The sequence below is a fragment of the Salmo trutta genome, chromosome 36, assembly GCF_901001165.1.
Source record: "Salmo trutta chromosome 36, fSalTru1.1, whole genome shotgun sequence".
Taxonomy (NCBI): Eukaryota; Metazoa; Chordata; class Actinopteri; order Salmoniformes; family Salmonidae; genus Salmo; species Salmo trutta.
The window spans coordinates 1,517,483-1,540,364 of NC_042992.1; the positions used below are offsets into that span (position 1 = coordinate 1,517,483).

The window sequence follows — 22,882 nt, forward strand, 5'->3', positions numbered from 1 at the left end:
ACTGTCTTATACCATGGTTGTATTACTGTCTTATACCATGGTTGTATTACTGTCTTATACCATGGTTGTATTACTGCCTGTCTTATACCATGGTTGTGTTACTGTCTGTCTTATACCATGGTTGTATTACTGTCTTATACCATGGTTGTATTACTGCCTGTCTTATACCATGATTGTATTACTGTCTGTCTTATACCATGGTTGTATTACTGTCTTATACCATGATTGTATTACTGTCTTATACCATGGTTGTATTACTGTCTGTCTTATACCATGGTTGTATTGCTGCCTGTCTTATACCATGGTTGTATTACTGTCTGTATTATACCATGGTTGTATTACTGCCTGTATTATACCATGGTTGTATTACTGCCTGTCTTATACCATGGTTGTATTACTGTCTGTCTTATACCATGGTTGTATTACTGTCTGTCTTATACCATGGTTGTATTACTGTCTGTCTTATACCATGGTTGTATTACTGTCTGTCTTATACCATGGTTGTATTACTGTCTTATACCATGGTTGTATTACTGTCTTATACCATGGTTGTATTACTGCCTGTCTTATACCATGGTTGTATTACTGCCTGTCTTATACCATGGTTGTATTACTCTCTTATACCATGGTTGTATTACTCTCTTATACCATGGTTGTATTACTGCCTGTCTTATACCATGGTTGTATTACTGCCTGTCTTATACCATGGTTGTATTACTGTCTTATACCATGGTTGTATTACTGTCTTATACCATGGTTGTATTACTGTCTGACTTATACCATGGTTATATTACTGTCTTATACCATGGTTATATTACTGTCTTATACCATGGTTGTATTACTGTCTTATACCATGGTTGTATTACTGTCTGTCTTATACCATGGTTGTATTACTGTCTTATAACATGGTTGTATTACTGTTTATACCATGGTTGTATTACTGTCTTATACCATGGTTGTATTACTGTCTTATACCATGGTTGTATTACTGTCTGTCTTATACCATGGTTGTATTACTGTCTGTCTAATACCATGGTCGTATTACTGTCTTATACTATGGTTGTATTACTGTCTTATACCATGGTTGTATTACTGTCTTATACCATGGTTGTATTACTGCCTGGCTTATACCATGGTTGTATTACTGTCTGTCTTATACCATGGTTGTATTACTGTCTTATACCATGGTTTTATTACTGCCTGGCTCATACCATGGTTGTATTACTGTCTGTCTTATACCATGGTTGTATTACTGCCTGTCTTATACCATGGTTGTATTACTGTCTTATACCATGGTTATATTACTGTCTTATAACATGGTTGTATTACTGTCTTTAACCATGGTTGCATTACTGTCTGTCTTATACCATGGTTGTATTGCTGTCTGTCTTATACCATGGTTGTATTGCTGTCTTATACCATGGTTGTATTATTGTCTGTCTTATACCATGGTTGTATTACTGTCTTATACCATGGTTGTATTACTGTCTGTCTTATACCATGGTTGTATTACTGTCTGTCTTATACCATGGTTGTATTACTGTCTGTCTTATACCATGGTTGTATTACTGTCTTATACCATGGTTGTATTACTGTAATACAACCATGTTATAAGACAGTAATATAACCATGGTTGTATTACTGTCTTATACCATGGTTGTATTACTGTCTGTCTTATACCATGGTTGTATTGCTGCCTGTCTTATACCATGGTTGTATTACTGTCTGTCTTATACCATGGTTGTATTACTGTCTGTCTTATACCATGGTTGTATTACTGTCTGTCTAATACCATGGTTGTATTACTGTCTGTCTTATACCATGGTTATATTACTGTCTTATACCATGGTTGTATTACTGTCTGTCTTATACCATGGTTGTATTACTGTCTGTCTTATACCATGGTTGTATTACTGTCTGTCTTATACCATGGTTGTATTACTGTCTTATACCATGGTTGTATTCCTGTCTTATACCATGGTTGTATTACTGTCTGTCTTATACCATGGTTGTATTACTGCCTGTCTCATACCATGGTTGCATTACTGCCTGTCTCCTACCATGGTTGCATTACTGCCTGTCTCATACCATGGTTGCATTACTGTCTGTCTTATACCATGGTTGTATTCCTGCCTGTCTTATACCATGGTTGTATTACTGCCTGTCTTATACCATGATTGTATTACTGCCTGTCTTATACCATGGTTGTATTACTGTCTTATACCATGATTGTATTACTGCCTGTCTTATACCATGGTTGTATTACTGTCTTATACCATGGTTGTATTACTGTCTTATACCATGGTTGTATTACTGTCTGTCTTATACCATGGTTGTATTACTGTCTGTCTTATACCATGGTTGTATTACTGTCTGTCTTATACCATGGTTGTATTACTGCCTGTCTTATACCATGATTGTATTACTGCCTGTCTTATACCATGATTGTATTACTGCCTGTCTTATACCATGGTTGTATTACTGTCTTATACCATGGTTGTATTACTGTCTTATACCATGGTTGTATTACTGTCTGTCTTATACCATGGTTGTATTACTGTCTGTCTTATACCATGGTTGTATTACTGTCTGTCTTATACCATGGTTGTATTACTGTCTGTCTTATACCATGGTTGTATTACTGTTTATACCATGGTTGTATTACTGTCTTATACCATGGTTGTATTACTGTCTTATACCATGGTTGTATTACTGTCTTATACCATGGTTGTATTACTGTCTTATACCATGGTTGTATTACTGCCTGTCTTATACCATGGTTGTGTTACTGTCTGTCTTATACCATGGTTGTATTACTGTCTTATACCATGGTTGTATTACTGCCTGTCTTATACCATGATTGTATTACTGTCTGTCTTATACCATGGTTGTATTACTGTCTTATACCATGATTGTATTACTGTCTTATACCATGGTTGTATTACTGTCTGTCTTATACCATGGTTGTATTGCTGCCTGTCTTATACCATGGTTGTATTACTGTCTGTATTATACCATGGTTGTATTACTGCCTGTATTATACCATGGTTGTATTACTGCCTGTCTTATACCATGGTTGTATTACTGTCTGTCTTATACCATGGTTGTATTACTGTCTGTCTTATACCATGGTTGTATTACTGTCTGTCTTATACCATGGTTGTATTACTGTCTTATACCATGGTTGTATTACTGTCTGTCTTATACCATGGTTGTATTACTGTCTTATACCATGGTTGTATTACTGTCTGTCTTATACCATGGTTGTATTACTGTTTATACCATGGTTGTATTACTGTCTTATACCATGGTTGTATTACTGTCTTATACCATGGTTGTATTACTGCCTGGCTTATTCCATGGTTGTATTACTGTCTGTCTTATACCATGATTGTATTGCTGCCTGTCTTATACCATGGTTGTATTACTGTCTGTATTATACCATGGTTGTATTACTGCCTGTCTTATACCATGGTTATATTACTGTCTTATACCATGGTTGTATTACTGTCTTATACCATGGTTGTATTACTGCCTGTCTTATACCATGGTTGTATTACTGTCTGTCTTATACCATGGTTGTATTACTGCCTGTCTTATACCATGGTTGTATTACTGCCTGTCTTATACCATGGTTGTATTACTCTCTTATACCATGGTTGTATTACTCTCTTATACCATGGTTGTATTACTGTCTGACTTATACCATGGTTATATTACTGTCTTATACCATGGTTATATTACTGTCTTATACCATTGTTGTATTACTGTCTTATACCATGGTTGTATTACTGTCTGTCTTATACCATGGTTGTATTACTGTCTGTCTTATACCATGGTTGTATTACTGTCTGTCTTATACCATGGTTGTATTACTGTCTGTCTTATACCATGGTTGTATTACTGCCTGTCTTATACCATGATTGTATTACTGCCTGTCTTATACCATGATTGTATTACTGCCTGTCTTATACCATGGTTGTATTACTGTCTTATACCATGGTTGTATTACTGTCTTATACCATGGTTGTATTACTGTCTGTCTTATACCATGGTTGTATTACTGTCTGTCTTATACCATGGTTGTATTACTGTTTATACCATGGTTGTATTACTGTCTTATACCATGGTATATTACTGTCTTATACCATGGTTGTATTACTGTCTTATACCATGGTTGTATTACTGTCTTATACCATGGTTGTATTACTGCCTGTCTTATACCATGGTTGTGTTACTGTCTGTCTTATACCATGGTTGTATTACTGTCTTATACCATGGTTGTATTACTGCCTGTCTTATACCATGATTGTATTACTGTCTGTCTTATACCATGGTTGTATTACTGTCTTATACCATGATTGTATTACTGTCTTATACCATGGTTGTATTACTGTCTGTCTTATACCATGGTTGTATTGCTGCCTGTCTTATACCATGGTTGTATTACTGTCTGTATTATACCATGGTTGTATTACTGCCTGTATTATACCATGGTTGTATTACTGCCTGTCTTATACCATGGTTGTATTACTGTCTGTCTTATACCATGGTTGTATTACTGTCTGTCTTATACCATGGTTGTATTACTGTCTGTCTTATACCATGGTTGTATTACTGTCTTATACCATGGTTGTATTACTGTCTGTCTTATACCATGGTTGTATTACTGTCTTATACCATGGTTGTATTACTGTCTGTCTTATACCATGGTTGTATTACTGTTTATACCATGGTTGTATTACTGTCTTATACCATGGTTGTATTACTGTCTTATACCATGGTTGTATTACTGCCTGGCTTATACCATGGTTGTATTACTGTCTGTCTTATACCATGATTGTATTGCTGCCTGTCTTATACCATGGTTGTATTACTGTCTGTATTATACCATGGTTGTATTACTGCCTGTCTTATACCATGGTTATATTACTGTCTTATACCATGGTTGTATTACTGTCTTATACCATGGTTGTATTACTGCCTGTCTTATACCATGGTTGTATTACTGTCTGTCTTATACCATGGTTGTATTACTGCCTGTCTTATACCATGGTTGTATTACTGCCTGTCTTATACCATGGTTGTATTACTCTCTTATACCATGGTTGTATTACTCTCTTATACCATGGTTATATTACTGTCTTATACCATGGTTATATTACTGTCTTATACCATGGTTGTATTACTGTCTTATACCATGGTTGTATTACTGTCTGTCTTATACCATGGTTGTATTACTGTCTTATACCATGGTTGTATTACTGTCTGTCTTATACCATGGTTGTATTACTGTTTATACCATGGTTGTATTACTGTCTTATACCATGGTTGTATTACTCTCTTATACCATGGTTGTATTACTCTCTTATACCATGGTTGTATTACTGTCTGACTTATACCATGGTTATATTACTGTCTTATACCATGGTTATATTACTGTCTTATACCATGGTTGTATTACTGTCTTATACCATGGTTGTATTACTGTCTGTCTTATACCATGGTTGTATTACTGTCTTATACCATGGTTGTATTACTGTCTGTCTTATACCATGGTTGTATTACTGTTTATACCATGGTTGTATTACTCTCTTATACCATGGTTGTATTACTGTCTTATACCATGGTTGTATTACTGTCTGTCTAATACCATGGTCGTATTACTGTCTTATACTATGGTTGTATTACTGTCTTATACCATGGTTGTATTACTGTCTTATACCATGGTTGTATTACTGCCTGGCTTATACCATGGTTGTATTACTGTCTGTCTTATACCATGGTTTTATTACTGCCTGGCTCATACCATGGTTGTATTACTGTCTGTCTTATACCATGGTTGTATTACTGCCTGTCTTATACCATGGTTGTATTACTGTCTTATACCATGGTTATATTACTGTCTTATAACATGGTTGTATTACTGTCTTTAACCATGGTTGCATTACTGTCTGTCTTATACCATGGTTGTATTGCTGTCTGTCTTATACCATGGTTGTATTGCTGTCTTATACCATGGTTGTATTATTGTCTGTCTTATACCATGGTTGTATTATTGTCTGTCTTATACCATGGTTGTATTACTGTCTGTCTCATACCATGGTTGTATTACTGTCTGTCTTATACCATGGTTGTATTACTGTCTGTCTTATACCATGGTTGTATTACTGTCTTATACCATGGTTGTATTACTGTAATACAACCATGTTATAAGACAGTAATATAACCATGGTTGTATTACTGTCTTATACCATGGTTGTATTACTGTCTGTCTTATACCATGGTTGTATTGCTGCCTGTCTTATACCATGGTTGTATTACTGTCTGTCTTATACCATGGTTGTATTACTGTCTGTCTTATACCATGGTTGTATTACTGTCTGTCTAATACCATGGTTGTATTACTGTCTGTCTAATACCATGGTTGTATTACTGTCTGTCTAATACCATGGTTGTATTACTGTCTTATACCATGGTTGTATTACTGTCTGTCTTATACCATGGTTGTATTACTGTCTGTCTTATACCATGGTTGTATTACTGTCTGTCTTATACCATGGTTGTATTACTGTCTTATACCATGGTTGTATTCCTGTCTTATACCATGGTTGTATTACTGTCTGTCTTATACCATGGTTGTATTACTGCCTGTCTCATACCATGGTTGCATTACTGCCTGTCTCCTACCATGGTTGCATTACTGTCTGTCTTATACCATGGTTGTATTACTGTCTGTCTTATACCATGGTTGTATTACTGCCTGTCTTATACCATGGTTGTATTACTGTCTTATACCATGGTTGTATTACTGTCTGTCTTATACCATGGTTGTATTACTGTCTGTCTTATACCATGGTTGTATTACTGTCTTATACCATGGTTGTATTACTGTCTGTCTTATACCATGGTTGTATTACTGTTTATACCATGGTTGTATTACTGTTTATACCATGGTTGTATTACTGTCTTATACCATGGTTGTATTACTGTCTTATACCATGGTTGTATTACTGCCTGGCTTATACCATGGTTGTATTACTGTCTTATACCATGGTTGTATTACTGCCTGTCTTATACCATGATTGTATTACTGTCTGTCTTATACCATGGTTGTATTACTGTCTTATACCATGGTTGTATTACTGTCTTATACCATGATTGTATTACTGTCTTATACCATGGTTGTATTACTGCCTGTATTATACCATGGTTGTATTACTGCCTGTCTTATACCATGGTCGTATTACTGTCTTATACTATGGTTGTATTACTGTCTTATACCATGGTTGTATTACTGTCTTATACCATGGTTGTATTACTGCCTGGCTTATACCATGGTTGTATTACTGTCTGTCTTATACCATGGTTGTATTACTGTCTTATACCATGGTTTTATTACTGCCTGGCTCATACCATGGTTGTATTACTGTCTGTCTTATACCATGGTTGTATTACTGCCTGTCTTATACCATGGTTGTATTACTGTCTTATACCATGGTTATATTACTGTCTTATAACATGGTTGTATTACTGTCTTTAACCATGGTTGCATTACTGTCTGTCTTATACCATGGTTGTATTGCTGTCTGTCTTATACCATGGTTGTATTGCTGTCTTATACCATGGTTGTATTATTGTCTGTCTTATACCATGGTTGTATTATTGTCTGTCTTATACCATGGTTGTATTACTGTCTTATACCATGGTTGTATTACTGTCTGTCTTATACCATGGTTGTATTACTGTCTGTCTTATACCATGGTTGTATTACTGTCTGTCTTATACCATGGTTGTATTACTGTCTTATACCATGGTTGTATTACTGTAATACAACCATGTTATAAGACAGTAATATAACCATGGTTGTATTACTGTCTTATACCATGGTTGTATTACTGTCTGTCTTATACCATGGTTGTATTACTGTCTGTCTTATACCATGGTTGTATTGCTGCCTGTCTTATACCATGGTTGTATTACTGTCTGTCTTATACCATGGTTGTATTACTGTCTGTCTTATACCATGGTTGTATTACTGTCTGTCTAATACCATGGTTGTATTACTGTCTGTCTAATACCATGGTTGTATTACTGTCTTATACCATGGTTGTATTACTGTCTGTCTTATACCATGGTTGTATTACTGTCTGTCTTATACCATGGTTGTATTACTGTCTGTCTTATACCATGGTTGTATTACTGTCTTATACCATGGTTGTATTCCTGTCTTATACCATGGTTGTATTACTGTCTGTCTTATACCATGGTTGTATTACTGCCTGTCTCATACCATGGTTGCATTACTGCCTGTCTCCTACCATGGTTGCATTACTGTCTGTCTTATACCATGGTTGTATTACTGTCTGTCTTATACCATGGTTGTATTACTGCCTGTCTTATACCATGGTTGTATTACTTTCTTATACCATGGTTGTATTACTGTCTGTCTTATACCATGGTTGTATTACTGTCTGTCTTATACCATGGTTGTATTACTGTCTTATACCATGGTTGTATTACTGTCTGTCTTATACCATGGTTGTATTACTGTTTATACCATGGTTGTATTACTGTTTATACCATGGTTGTATTACTGTCTTATACCATGGTTGTATTACTGTCTTATACCATGGTTGTATTACTGCCTGGCTTATACCATGGTTGTATTACTGTCTTATACCATGGTTGTATTACTGCCTGTCTTATACCATGATTGTATTACTGTCTGTCTTATACCATGGTTGTATTACTGTCTTATACCATGATTGTATTACTGTCTTATACCATGGTTGTATTACTGTCTTATACCATGATTGTATTACTGTCTTATACCATGGTTGTATTACTGCCTGTATTATACCATGGTTGTATTACTGCCTGTCTTATACCATGGTTATATTACTGTCTTATACCATGGTTGTATTACTGTCTGTCTTATACCATGGTTGTATTACTGCCTGTCTTACACCATGGTTGTATTACTGTCTTATACCATGGTTGTATTACTGTCTGTCTTATACCATGGTTGTATTACTGTCTGTCTTATACCATGGTTGTATTACTGTCTTATACCATGGTTGTATTACTGTCTGTCTTATACCATGGTTGTATTACTGTTTATACCATGGTTGTATTACTGTCTTATACCATGGTTGTATTACTGGCTTATACCATGGTTGTATTACTGCCTGGCTTATACCATGGTTGTATTACTGCCTGGCTTATACCATGGTTGTATTACTGTCTTATACCATGGTTGTATTACTGCCTGTCTTATACCATGATTGTATTACTGTCTGTCTTATACCATGGTTGTATTACTGTCTTATACCATGATTGTATTACTGTCTTATACCATGATTGTATTACTGTCTTATACCATGGTTGTATTACTGTCTTATACCATGATTGTATTACTGTCTTATACCATGGTTGTATTACTGTCTGTATTATACCATGGTTGTTTTACTGCCTGTCTTATACCATGGTTATATTACTGTCTTATACCATGGTTGTATTACTGCCTGGCTTATACCATGGTTGTATTACTGTCTTATACCATGGTTGTATTACTGCCTGTCTTATACCATGATTGTATTACTGTCTGTCTTATACCATGGTTGTATTACTGTCTTATACCATGATTGTATTACTGTCTTATACCATGGTTGTATTACTGTCTTATACCATGATTGTATTACTGTCTTATACCATGGTTGTATTACTGCCTGTATTATACCATGGTTGTATTACTGCCTGTCTTATACCATGGTTATATTACTGTCTTATACCATGGTTGTATTACTGCCTGTCTTATACCATGGTTGTATTACTGTCTTATACCATGGTTGTATTACTGTCTGTCTTATACCATGGTTGTATTACTGTCTGTCTTATACCATGGTTGTATTACTGTCTTATACCATGGTTGTATTACTGTCTGTCTTATACCATGGTTGTATTACTGTTTATACCATGGTTGTATTACTGTCTTATACCATGGTTGTATTACTGTCTTATACCATGGTTGTATTACTGCCTGGCTTATACCATGGTTGTATTACTGCCTGGCTTATACCATGGTTGTATTACTGTCTTATACCATGGTTGTATTACTGCCTGTCTTATACCATGATTGTATTACTGTCTGTCTTATACCATGGTTGTATTACTGTCTTATACCATGATTGTATTACTGTCTTATACCATGATTGTATTACTGTCTTATACCATGGTTGTATTACTGTCTTATACCATGATTGTATTACTGTCTTATACCATGGTTGTATTACTGTCTGTATTATACCATGGTTGTTTTACTGCCTGTCTTATACCATGGTTATATTACTGTCTTATACCATGGTTGTATTACTGTCTGTCTTATACCATGGTTGTATTACTGTCTGTCTTATACCATGGTTGTATTACTGCCTGTCTTATACCATGGTTGTATTACTGCCTGTCTTATACCATGATTGTATTACTGCCTGTCTTATACCATGGTTGTATTACTGTCTTATACCATGATTGTATTACTGCCTGTCTTATACCATGGTTGTATTACTGTCTTATACCATGGTTGTATTACTGTCTGTCTTATACCATGGTTGTATTACTGTCTGTCTTATACCATGGTTGTATTACTGTCTTATACCATGGTTGTATTACTGTCTGTCTTATACCATGGTTGTATTACTGTTTATACCATGGTTGTATTACTGTCTTATACCATGGTTGTATTACTGTCTTATACCATGGTTGTATTACTGCCTGGCTTATACCATGGTTGTATTACTGTCTTATACCATGGTTGTATTACTGCCTGTCTTATACCATGATTGTATTACTGTCTGTCTTATACCATGGTTGTATTACTGTCTTATACCATGATTGTATTACTGTCTTATACCATGGTTGTATTACTGTCTTATACCATGATTGTATTACTGTCTTATACCATGGTTGTATTACTGCCTGTATTATACCATGGTTGTATTACTGCCTGTCTTATACCATGGTTATATTACTGTCTTATACCATGGTTGTATTACTGTCTGTCTTATACCATGGTTGTATTACTGCCTGTCTTATACCATGGTTGTATTACTGTCTTATACCATGGTTGTATTACTGTCTGTCTTATACCATGGTTGTATTACTGTCTGTCTTATACCATGGTTGTATTACTGTCTGTCTTATACCATGGTTGTATTACTGTCTTATACCATGGTTGTATTACTGTCTTATACCATGGTTGTATTACTGTCTTATACCATGGTTGTATTACTGCCTGGCTTATACCATGGTTGTATTACTGCCTGGCTTATACCATGGTTGTATTACTGTCTTATACCATGGTTGTATTACTGTCTTATACCATGGTTGTATTACTGCCTGTCTTATACCATGATTGTATTACTGTCTGTCTTATACCATGGTTGTATTACTGTCTTACACCATGATTGTATTACTGTCTTATACCATGATTGTATTACTGTCTTATACCATGGTTGTATTACTGTCTTATACCATGATTGTATTACTGTCTTATACCATGGTTGTATTACTGTCTGTATTATACCATGGTTGTTTTACTGCCTGTCTTATACCATGGTTATATTACTCTCTTATACCATGGTTGTATTACTGTCTGTCTTATACCATGGTTGTATTACTGTCTGTCTTATACCATGGTTGTATTACTCTCTGTCTTATACCATGGTTGTATTACTGCCTGTCTTATACTATGGTTGTATTACTGTCTTATACCATGGTTGTATTACTGTCTTATACCATGGTTGTATTACTGTCTTATACCATGTTTGTATTACTGCCTGTCTTATACCATGTTTGTATTACTGCCTGTCTTATACCATGGTTGTATTACTGCCTGTCTTATACCGTGGTTGTATTACTGTCTTATACCATGGTTGTATTACTGTCTTATACCATGGTTGTATTACTGTCTGACTTATACCATGGTTATATTACTGTCTTATACCATGGTTGTATTACTGTCTGTCTTATACCATGGTTGTATTACTGTCTGTCTTATACCATGGTTGCATTACTGCCTGTCTCATACCATGGTTGCATTACTGTCTGTCTTATACCATGGTTGTATTACTGCCTGTCTTATACCATGGTTGTATTACTGCCTGTCTTATACCATGATTGTATTACTGCCTGTCTTATACCATGGTTGTATTACTGTCTTATACCATGATTGTATTACTGCCTGTCTTATACCATGGTTGTATTACTGTCTTATACCATGGTTGTATTACTGTCTTATACCATGGTTGTATTACTGTCTGTCTTATACCATGGTTGTATTACTGTCTGTCTTATACCATGGTTGTATTACTGTCTTATACCATGGTTGTATTACTGTCTGTCTTATACCATGGTTGTATTACTGTTTATACCATGGTTGTATTACTGTCTTATACCATGGTTGTATTACTGTCTTATACCATGGTTGTATTACTGCCTGGCTTATACCATGGTTGTATTACTGTCTTATACCATGGTTGTATTACTGCCTGTCTTATACCATGATTGTATTACTGTCTGTCTTATACCATGGTTGTATTACTGTCTTATACCATGATTGTATTACTGTCTTATACCATGGTTGTATTACTGTCTTATACCATGGTTGTATTACTGTCTGTCTTATACCATGGTTGTATTACTGTCTGTCTAATACCATGGTTGTATTACTGTCTGTCTTATACCATGGTTGTATTACTGTCTTATACCATGGTTGTATTACTGTCTGTCTTATACCATGGTTGTATTACTGTTTATACCATGGTTGTATTACTGTCTTATACCATGGTTGTATTACTGCCTGGCTTATACCATGGTTGTATTACTGTCTTATACCATGGTTGTATTACTGCCTGTCTTATACCATGATTGTATTACTGTCTGTCTTATACCATGGTTGTATTACTGTCTTATACCATGATTGTATTACTGTCTTATACCATGGTTGTATTACTGTCTTATACCATGGTTGTATTACTGTCTGTCTTATACCATGGTTGTATTACTGTCTGTCTAATACCATGGTTGTATTACTGTCTGTCTTATACCATGGTTGTATTACTGTCTGTCTTATACCATGGTTGTATTACTGTCTTATACCATGGTTGTATTACTGTCTTATACCATGGTTGTATTACTGTCTTATACCATGGTTGTATTACTGTCTTATACCATGGTTGTATTACTGTCTTATACCATGGTTGTATTACTGTCTTATACCATGGTTGTATTACTGTCTGTCTAATACCATGGTTGTATTACTGCCTGTCTTATACCATGGTTGTATTACTGTCTGTCTTATACCATGGTTGTATTACTGTCTGTCTTATACCATGGTTGTATTATTGTCTTATACCATGGTTGTATTACTGTCTGTCTTATACCATGGTTGTATTACTGCCTGTCTTATACCATGGTTGTATTACTGTCTGTCTTATACCATGGTTGTATTACTGTCTTATACCGTGGTTGTATTACTGTCTTATACCGTGGTTGTATTACTGTCTGTCTTATACCATGGTTGTATTACTGTCTGTCTTATACCATGGTTGTATTACTGTCTGTCTTATACCATGGTTGTATTACTGTCTGTCTAATACCATGGTTGTATTACTGTCTGTCTTATACCATGGTTGTATTACTGTCTTATACCATGGTTGTATTACTGTCTTATACCATGGTTGTATTACTGTCTTATACCATGATTGTATTGCTGCCTGTCTTATACCATGGTTGTATTACTGTCTGTATTATACCATGGTTGTATTACTGCCTGTCTTATACCATGGTTATATTACTGTCTTATACCATGGTTGTATTACTGTCTGTCTTATACCAAGGTTGTATTACTGTCTGTCTTATACCATGGTTGTATTACTGTCTGTCTTATACCATGGTTGTATTACTGTCTTATACCATGGTTGTATTACTGCCTGTCTTATACCATGGTTGTATTACTGCCTGTCTTATACCATGGTTGTATTACTCTCTTATACCATGGTTGTATTACTCTCTTATACCATGGTTGTATTACTGCCTGTCTTATACCATGGTTGTATTACTGTCTGTCTTATACCATGGTTGTATTACTGTCTTATACCATGGTTGTATTACTGTCTTATACCATGGTTGTATTACTGTCTGACTTATACCATGGTTATATTACTGTCTTATACCATGGTTATATTACTGTCTTATACCATGGTTGTATTACTGTCTTATACCATGGTTGTATTACTGTCTGTCTTATACCATGGTTGTATTACTGTCTTATACCATGGTTGTATTACTGTCTGTCTTATACCATGGTTGTATTACTGTTTATACCATGGTTGTATTACTGTCTTATACCATGGTTGTATTACTGTCTTATACCATGGTTGTATTACTGCCTGGCTCATACCATGGTTGTATTACTGTCTGTCTTATACCATGGTTGTATTACTGTCTTATACCATGGTTGTATTACTGTCTGTCTTATACCATGGTTGTATTACTGTCTGTCTTATACCATGGTTGTATTACTGTCTTATACCATGGTTGTATTACTGTCTGTCTTATACCATGGTTGTATTACTGTCTTATACCATGGTTGTATTACTGCCTGGCTTATACCATGGTTGTATTACTGCCTGGCTTATACCATGGTTGTATTACTGTCTTATACCATGGTTGTATTACTGTCTTATACCATGGTTGTATTACTGCCTGTCTTATACCATGATTGTATTACTGTCTGTCTTATACCATGGTTGTATTACTGTCTTATACCATGATTGTATTACTGTCTTATACCATGATTGTATTACTGTCTTATACCATGATTGTATTACTGTCTTATACCATGATTGTATTACTGTCTTATACCATGGTTGTATTACTGTCTGTATTATACCATGGTTGTTTTACTGTCTGTCTTATACCATGGTTGTATTACTCTCTGTCTTATACCATGGTTGTATTACTGCCTGTCTTATACTATGGTTGTATTACTGTCTTATACCATGGTTGTATTACTGTCTTATACCATGGTTGTATTACTGTCTTATACCATGGTTGTATTACTGCCTGTCTTATACCATGGTTGTATTACTGCCTGTCTTATACCGTGGTTGTATTACTGTCTTATACCATGGTTGTATTACTGTCTTATACCATGGTTGTATTACTGTCTGACTTATACCATGGTTATATTACTGTCTTATACCATGGTTATATTACTGTCTTATACCATGGTTGTATTACTATCTGTCTTATACCATGGTTGTATTACTGTCTGTCTTATACCATGGTTGTATTAATGTCTTATACCATGGTTGTATTACTGTCTGTCTTATACCATGGTTGTATTACTGTCTGTCTTATACCATGGTTGTATTACTGCCTGTCTTATACCATGGTTGTATTACTGCCTGTCTTATACCATGGTTGTATTACTGTCTTATACCATGGTTATATTACTGTCTTATACCATGGTTGTATTACTGTCTGTCTTATACCATGGTTGTATTACTGTCTGTCTAATACCATGGTTGTATTACTGTCTGTCTTATACCATGGTTGTATTACTGTCTGTCTTATACCATGGTTGTATTACTGTCTGTCTTATACCATGGTTGTATTACTGTCTTATACCATGGTTGTATTACTGTCTGTCTAATACCATGGTTGTATTACTGCCTGTCTTATACCATGGTTGTATTACTGTCTGTCTTATACCATGGTTGTATTACTGTCTGTCTTATACCATGGTTGTATTACTGTCTTATACCGTGGTTGTATTACTGTCTTATACCATGGTTGTATTACTGTCTTATACCATGGTTGTATTACTGTCTGTCTTATACCATGGTTGTATTACTGTCTGTCTTATACCATGGTTGTATTACTGTCTGTCTTATACCATGGTTGTATTACTGTCTGTCTAATACCATGGTTGTATTACTGTCTGTCTTATACCATGGTTGTATTACTGTCTTATACCATGGTTGTATTACTGTCTGTCTTATACCATGGTTGTATTACTGTCTGTCTTATACCATGGTTGTATTACTGTCTTATACCATGGTTGTATTACTGTCTGTCTTATACCATGGTTGTATTACTGTTTATACCATGGTTGTATTACTGTCTTATACCATGGTTGTATTACTGTCTTATACCATGGTTGTATTACTGCCTGGCTTATACCATGGTTGTATTACTGCCTGGCTTATACCATGGTTGTATTACTGTCTTATACCATGGTTGTATTACTGTCTTATACCATGGTTGTATTACTGCCTGTCTTATACCATGATTGTATTACTGTCTGTCTTATACCATGGTTGTATTACTGTCTTATACCATGATTGTATTACTGTCTTATACCATGATTGTATTACTGTCTTATACCATGGTTGTATTACTGTCTTATACCATGATTGTATTACTGTCTTATACCATGGTTGTATTACTGTCTGTATTATACCATGGTTGTTTTACTGCCTGTCTTATACCATGGTTATATTACTGTCTTATACCATGGTTGTATTACTGTCTGTCATATACCATGGTTGTATTACTGTCTGTCTTATACCATGGTTGTATTACTCTCTGTCTTATACCATGGTTGTATTACTGCCTGTCTTATACTATGGTTGTATTACTGTCTTATACCATGGTTGTATTACTGTCTTATACCATGGTTGTATTACTGTCTTATACCATGGTTGTATTACTGTCTTATACCATGTTTGTATTACTGCCTGTCTTATACCATGGTTGTATTACTGCCTGTCTTATACCGTGGTTGTATTACTGTCTTATACCATGGTTGTATTACTGTCTTATACCATGGTTGTATTACTGTCTGACTTATACCATGGTTATATTACTGTCTTATACCATGGTTATATTACTGTCTTATACCATGGTTGTATTACTGTCTGTCTTATACCATGGTTGTATTACTGTCTGTCTTATACCATGGTTGTATTAATGTCTTATACCATGGTTGTATTAATGTCTTATACCATGGTTGTATTACTGTCTGTCTTATACCATGGTTGTATTACTGCCTGTCTTATACCATGGTTATATTACTGTCTTATACCATGGTTGTATTACTGTCTTATACCATGGTTGTATTACTGTCTGTCTTATACCATGGTTGTATTACTGTCTAATACCATGGTTGTATTACTGCCTGTCTTATACCATGGTTGTATTACTGTCTGTCTTATACCATGGTTGTATTACTGTCTGTCTTATACCATGGTTGTATTACTGTCTTATACCGTGGTTGTATTACTGTCTTATACCATGGTTGTATTACTGTCTGTCTTATACCATGGTTGTATTACTGTCTGTCTTATACCATGGTTGTATTACTGTCTGTCTTATACCATGTTTGTATTACTGTCTAATACCATGGTTGTATTACTGTCTGTCTTATACCATGGTTGTATTACTGTCTTATACCATGGTTGTATTACTGTCTTATACCATGGTTGTATTACTGTCTTATACCATGGTTGTATTACTGTCTGTCTAATACCATGGTTGTATTACTGCCTGTCTTATACCATGGTTGTATTACTGTCTGTCTTATACCATGGTTGTATTACTGTCTGTCTTATACCATGGTTGTATTACTGTCTGTCTTATACCATGGTTGTATTACTGTCTTATACCGTGGTTGTATTACTGTCTTATACCATGGTTGTATTACTGTCTGTCTTATACCATGGTTGTATTACTGTCTGTCTTATACCATGGTTGTATTACTGTCTGTCTTATACCATGGTTGTATTACTGTCTGTCTAATACCATGGTTGTATTACTGTCTGTCTTATACCATGGTTGTATTACTGTCTTATACCATGGTTGTATTACTGTCTTATACCATGGTTGTATTACTGTCTTATACCATGGTTGTATTACTGTCTGTCTAATACCATGGTTGTATTACTGCCTGTCTTATACCATGGTTGTATTACTGTCTGTCTTATACCATGGTTGTATTACTGTCTGTCTTATACCATGGTTGTATTACTGTCTGTCTTATACCATGGTTGTATTACTGTCTGTCTTATACCATGGTTGTATTACTGTCTGTCTTATACCATGGTTGTATTACTGTCTGTCTTATACCATGGTTGTATTACTGTCTGTCTTATACCGTGGTTGTATTACTGTCTGTCTTATACCGTGGTTGTATTACTGCCTGTCTTATACCATGGTTGTTTTACTGTCTGTCTTATACCATGGTTGTATTACTGTCTTATACCGTGGTTGTATTACTGTCTGTCTTATACCATGGTTGTATTACTGTCTGTCTTATACCATGGTTGTATTACTGTCTTATACCGTGGTTGTATTACTGTCTTATACCGTGGTTGTATTACTGTCTTATACCATGGTTGTATTACTGTCTGTCTTATACCATGGTTGTATTACTGTCTGTCTTATACCATGGTTGTATTACTGTCTGTCTTATACCATGTTTGTATTACTGTCTAATACCATGGTTGTATTACTGTCTTATACCATGGTTGTATTACTGTCTTATACCATGGTTGTATTACTGTCTTATACCATGGTTGTATTACTGTCTGTCTAATACCATGGTTGTATTACTGCCTGTCTTATACCATGGTTGTATTACTGTCTGTCTTATACCATGGTTGTATTACTGTCTGTCTTATACCATGGTTGTATTATTGTCTTATACCATGGTTGTATTACTGTCTGTCTTATACCATGGTTGTATTACTGTCTGTCTTATACCATGGTTGTATTACTGCCTGTCTTATACCATGGTTGTATTACTGCCTGTCTTATACCATGGTTGTATTACTGTCTGTCTTATACCATGGTTGTATTACTGTCTGTCTTATACCATGGTTGTATTACTGTCTGTCTTATACCATGGTTGTATTACTGTCTTATACCGTGGTTGTATTACTGTCTTATACCATGGTTGTATTACTGTCTGTCTTATACCATGGTTGTATTACTGTCTGTCTTATACCATGGTTGTATTACTGTCTGTCTTATACCATGGTTGTATTACTGTCTGTCTAATACCATGGTTGTATTACTGTCTGTCTTATACCATGGTTGTATTACTGTCTTATACCATGGTTGTATTACTGTCTTATACCATGGTTGTATTACTGTCTTATACCATGGTTGTATTACTGTCTGTCTAATACCATGGTTGTATTACTGCCTGTCTTATACCATGGTTGTATTACTGTCTGTCTTATACCATGGTTGTATTACTGTCTGTCTTATACCATGGTTGTATTACTGTCTGTCTTATACCATGGTTGTATTACTGTCTGTCTTATACCATGGTTGTATTACTGTCTGTCTTATACCGTGGTTGTATTACTGTCTGTCTTATACCGTGGTTGTATTACTGCCTGTCTTATACCATGGTTGTTTTACTGTCTGTCTTATACCATGGTTGTATTACTGTCTTATACCGTGGTTGTATTACTGTCTGTCTTATACCATGGTTGTATTACTGTCTGTCTTATACCATGGTTGTATTACTGCCTGTCTTATACCATGGTTGTATTACTGCCTGTCTTATACCATGGTTGTATTGCTGCCTGTCTTATACCATGGTTGTATTGCTGCCTGTCTTATACCATGGTTGTATTACTGTCTTATACCATGGTTGTATTGCTGCCTGTCTTATACCATGGTTGTATTGCTGCCTGTCTTATACCATGGTTGTATTGCTGCCTGTCTTATACCATGGTTGTATTACTGTCTGTCTTATACCATGGTTGTATTACTGCCTGTCTTATACCATGGTTGTATTACTGCCTGTCTTATACCATGGTTGTATTGCTGCCTGTCTTATACCATGGTTGTATTACTGTCTTATACCATGGTTGTATTACTGCCTGTCTTATACCAACGTTGTGTTACTGCCCTAAACCATCATTTTAAAGGATATGGTATTCTTCCTTTTAGTGATAAAAGCAAAAGGAGAACGAAAACGGTGAAGAAGTCCATGGAGCCTAAATGGAACCAGACCTTCATGTACATGCCTGTCCACTGGAGGGAGTTTAGAGAGCGCATGCTGGAGATCACTCTGTGGGACCAGGCCAGGGTCAGAGAGGAGGAGAGTGAATTCATGGGAGGGGTATGATACATTACACATTATCGTAATACAACATAACACAACATTACACAACAGAACATAACACAATATAAAAGAACACAACATAATATAACACAGTATAATATAACACAGCATAATATAACAGCATGATATAACACAACATTACACAACACAATATAAAACAACACAATATAACACAGTATAATATAACACAGCATAAGATAACACAGCATAATATAACACAGCATAATATAACAGCATGATATAACACAACATTAAAAAACACAATATAAAACAACACAACATAATACAACACAACATAATACAACACGGCATAATACAACACGGCATAATACAACACGGCATAATACAACACGGCATAATACAACACGGCATAATACAACACGGCATAATACAACACGGCACAGCATAATATAACACAACATAATTTAACACAGCATAACATAACACAGCATAACATAACACAGTATAATATAACACAACATAATATAACACAGCAAAATATAACACAGCATAATATAACACAGTATAATATAACACAGCATAATATAACACAGCATAACATAACACAACATAACACAGCATAACATAACACAGCATAATATAACACAGCATAACATAACACAACATAATATAACACAGCAAAATATAACACAGCAAAATATAACACAGCATAATATAACACAGCATAATATAACACAGCATAACATAACACAGCATAACATAACACAGCATAACATAACACAACATAATATAACACAGCATAATATAACACAGCATAACATAACACAGCATAACATAACACAGCATAATATAACACAGCAAAATATAACACAACATAACACAGCATAACATAACACAGCATAATATAACACAACATAATATAACACAGTATAATATAACACAACATAATATAACACAGCATAACATAACACAACATAACATAACATAACATAATATAACACAGCATAATATAACACAGCATAATATATCAAATCAAATCAAATGTATTTATATAGCCCTTCTTACATCAGCTGATATCTCAAAGTGCTGTACAGAAACCCAAAACCCCAAACAGCAAGCAATGCAGGTGTAGAAGCACGGTGGCTAGGAAAAACTCCCTAGAAAGGCCAAAACCTAGAAAGAAACCAAGAGAGGAACCAGGCTATGAGGGGTGGCCAGTCCTCTTCTGGCTGTGCCGGGTGGAGATTATAACAGCACATGGCCAAGATGTTTAAATGTTCATAAATGACCAGCATGGTCAAATAATAATAATCATAGTAGTTGTCGAGGGTGCAACAAGTCAGTAACACAAGAGTAAGTGTCAGTTGGCTTTTTCATAGCCGATCTTTGAGAGTATCTCTACCGCTCCTGCTGTCTCTAGAGAGTTGAAAACAGCAGGTCTGGGACAGGTAGTACGTCCGGTGAATAGGTCAGGGTTCCAGCAGGTCTGGGACAACAGGTCTGGGACAGGTAGCACGTCCGGTGAACAGGTCAGGGTTCCATAGCCGCAGGCAGAACAGTTGGAACTGGAGCAGCAGCACGGTTAGGTGAACTGGGGACAGCAAGGAGTCATCAAGCCAGGTAGTCCTGAGGCATGGTCCTAGGGCTCAGGTCCTCCGAGAGAGAGAAAGAAAGAGAGAAAGAGAGAATTAGAGAGAGCCTATTTAAATTCACACAGGACACCGGAAAAGACAAGAGAAATACTCCAGATGAGACAGACTGACCCTAGCCCCCCGACACATAAACTACTGCAACATAAATACTGGAGGTTGAGACAGGAGGGGTCAGGAGACACTGTGGCCCCATCCAATGAAACCCCCGGACAGGGCCAAACAGGCATGATATAACCCCACCCACTTTGCCAAAGCACAGCCCCCACACCACTGGAGGGATATCTCCAACCACCAACCTACCATCCCGAGACAAGGCCGAGTATGGCCCACAAAGATCTCCGCCACGGCACAACACAAGGGGGGGCGCCAACCCAGACAGGAAGACCACGTCAGTGACTCAACCCACTCAAGTGACGCACCCCTCCCAGGGACGGCATGGAAGAACACCAGTAAGCCAGTGACTCAGCCCCTGTAGTAGGGTTAGAGGCAGAGAATCCCAGTGGAAAGAGGGGAAACCGGCCAGGCAGAGACAGCAAGGGCGGTTCGTTGCTCCAGCCTTTCCCTTCACCTTCACACCCCTGGGCCAGACTACACTTAATCATAGGACCTACTGAAGAGATGTGTCTTCAGTAAAGACTTAAAGGTTGAGACTGAGTCTGCGTCTCTCACATGGGTAGGCAGACTATTCCATAAAAATGGAGCTCTATTAGAGAAAGCCCTGCCTCCAGCTGTTTGCTTTCAAATTCTAGGAACAATTAGGAGGCCCGCGTCTTGTGACCGTAGCGTACGTGTAGGTATGTACGGCAGGACCAAATCGGAAAGATAGGTAGGAGCAAGCCCATGTAATGCTTTGCAGGTTAACAGTAAAACCTTGAAATCAGCCCTTGCCTTAACAGGAAGTCAGTGTAGGGAGGCTAGCACTGGAGTAATATGAACAAATCTTTTGTTTCTAGTCAGGATTCTAGCAGCCGTATTTAGCACTAACTTAAGTTTATTTAGTGCTTTATCCGGGTAGCCGGAAAGTAGAGCATTGCAGTAGTCCAACTTAGAAGTAACAAAGGCA

The 22,882-nt window shown here is 36.1% G+C and overlaps 1 protein-coding gene across 1 annotated transcript in view; it reads left to right on the plus strand.

Annotated features, from left to right (window-relative positions):
* Positions 1-22,882, plus strand: part of rims2b (regulating synaptic membrane exocytosis 2b) — a gene marked incomplete at its 3' end in the record, with an annotated part of 82,198 nt that overhangs the window by 56,043 nt on the left and 3,273 nt on the right. Inside the window, 1 exon segment of the mRNA XM_029736191.1 lies at positions 20,032-20,203. Coding sequence (XP_029592051.1) covers positions 20,032-20,203 — 172 coding nt within the window.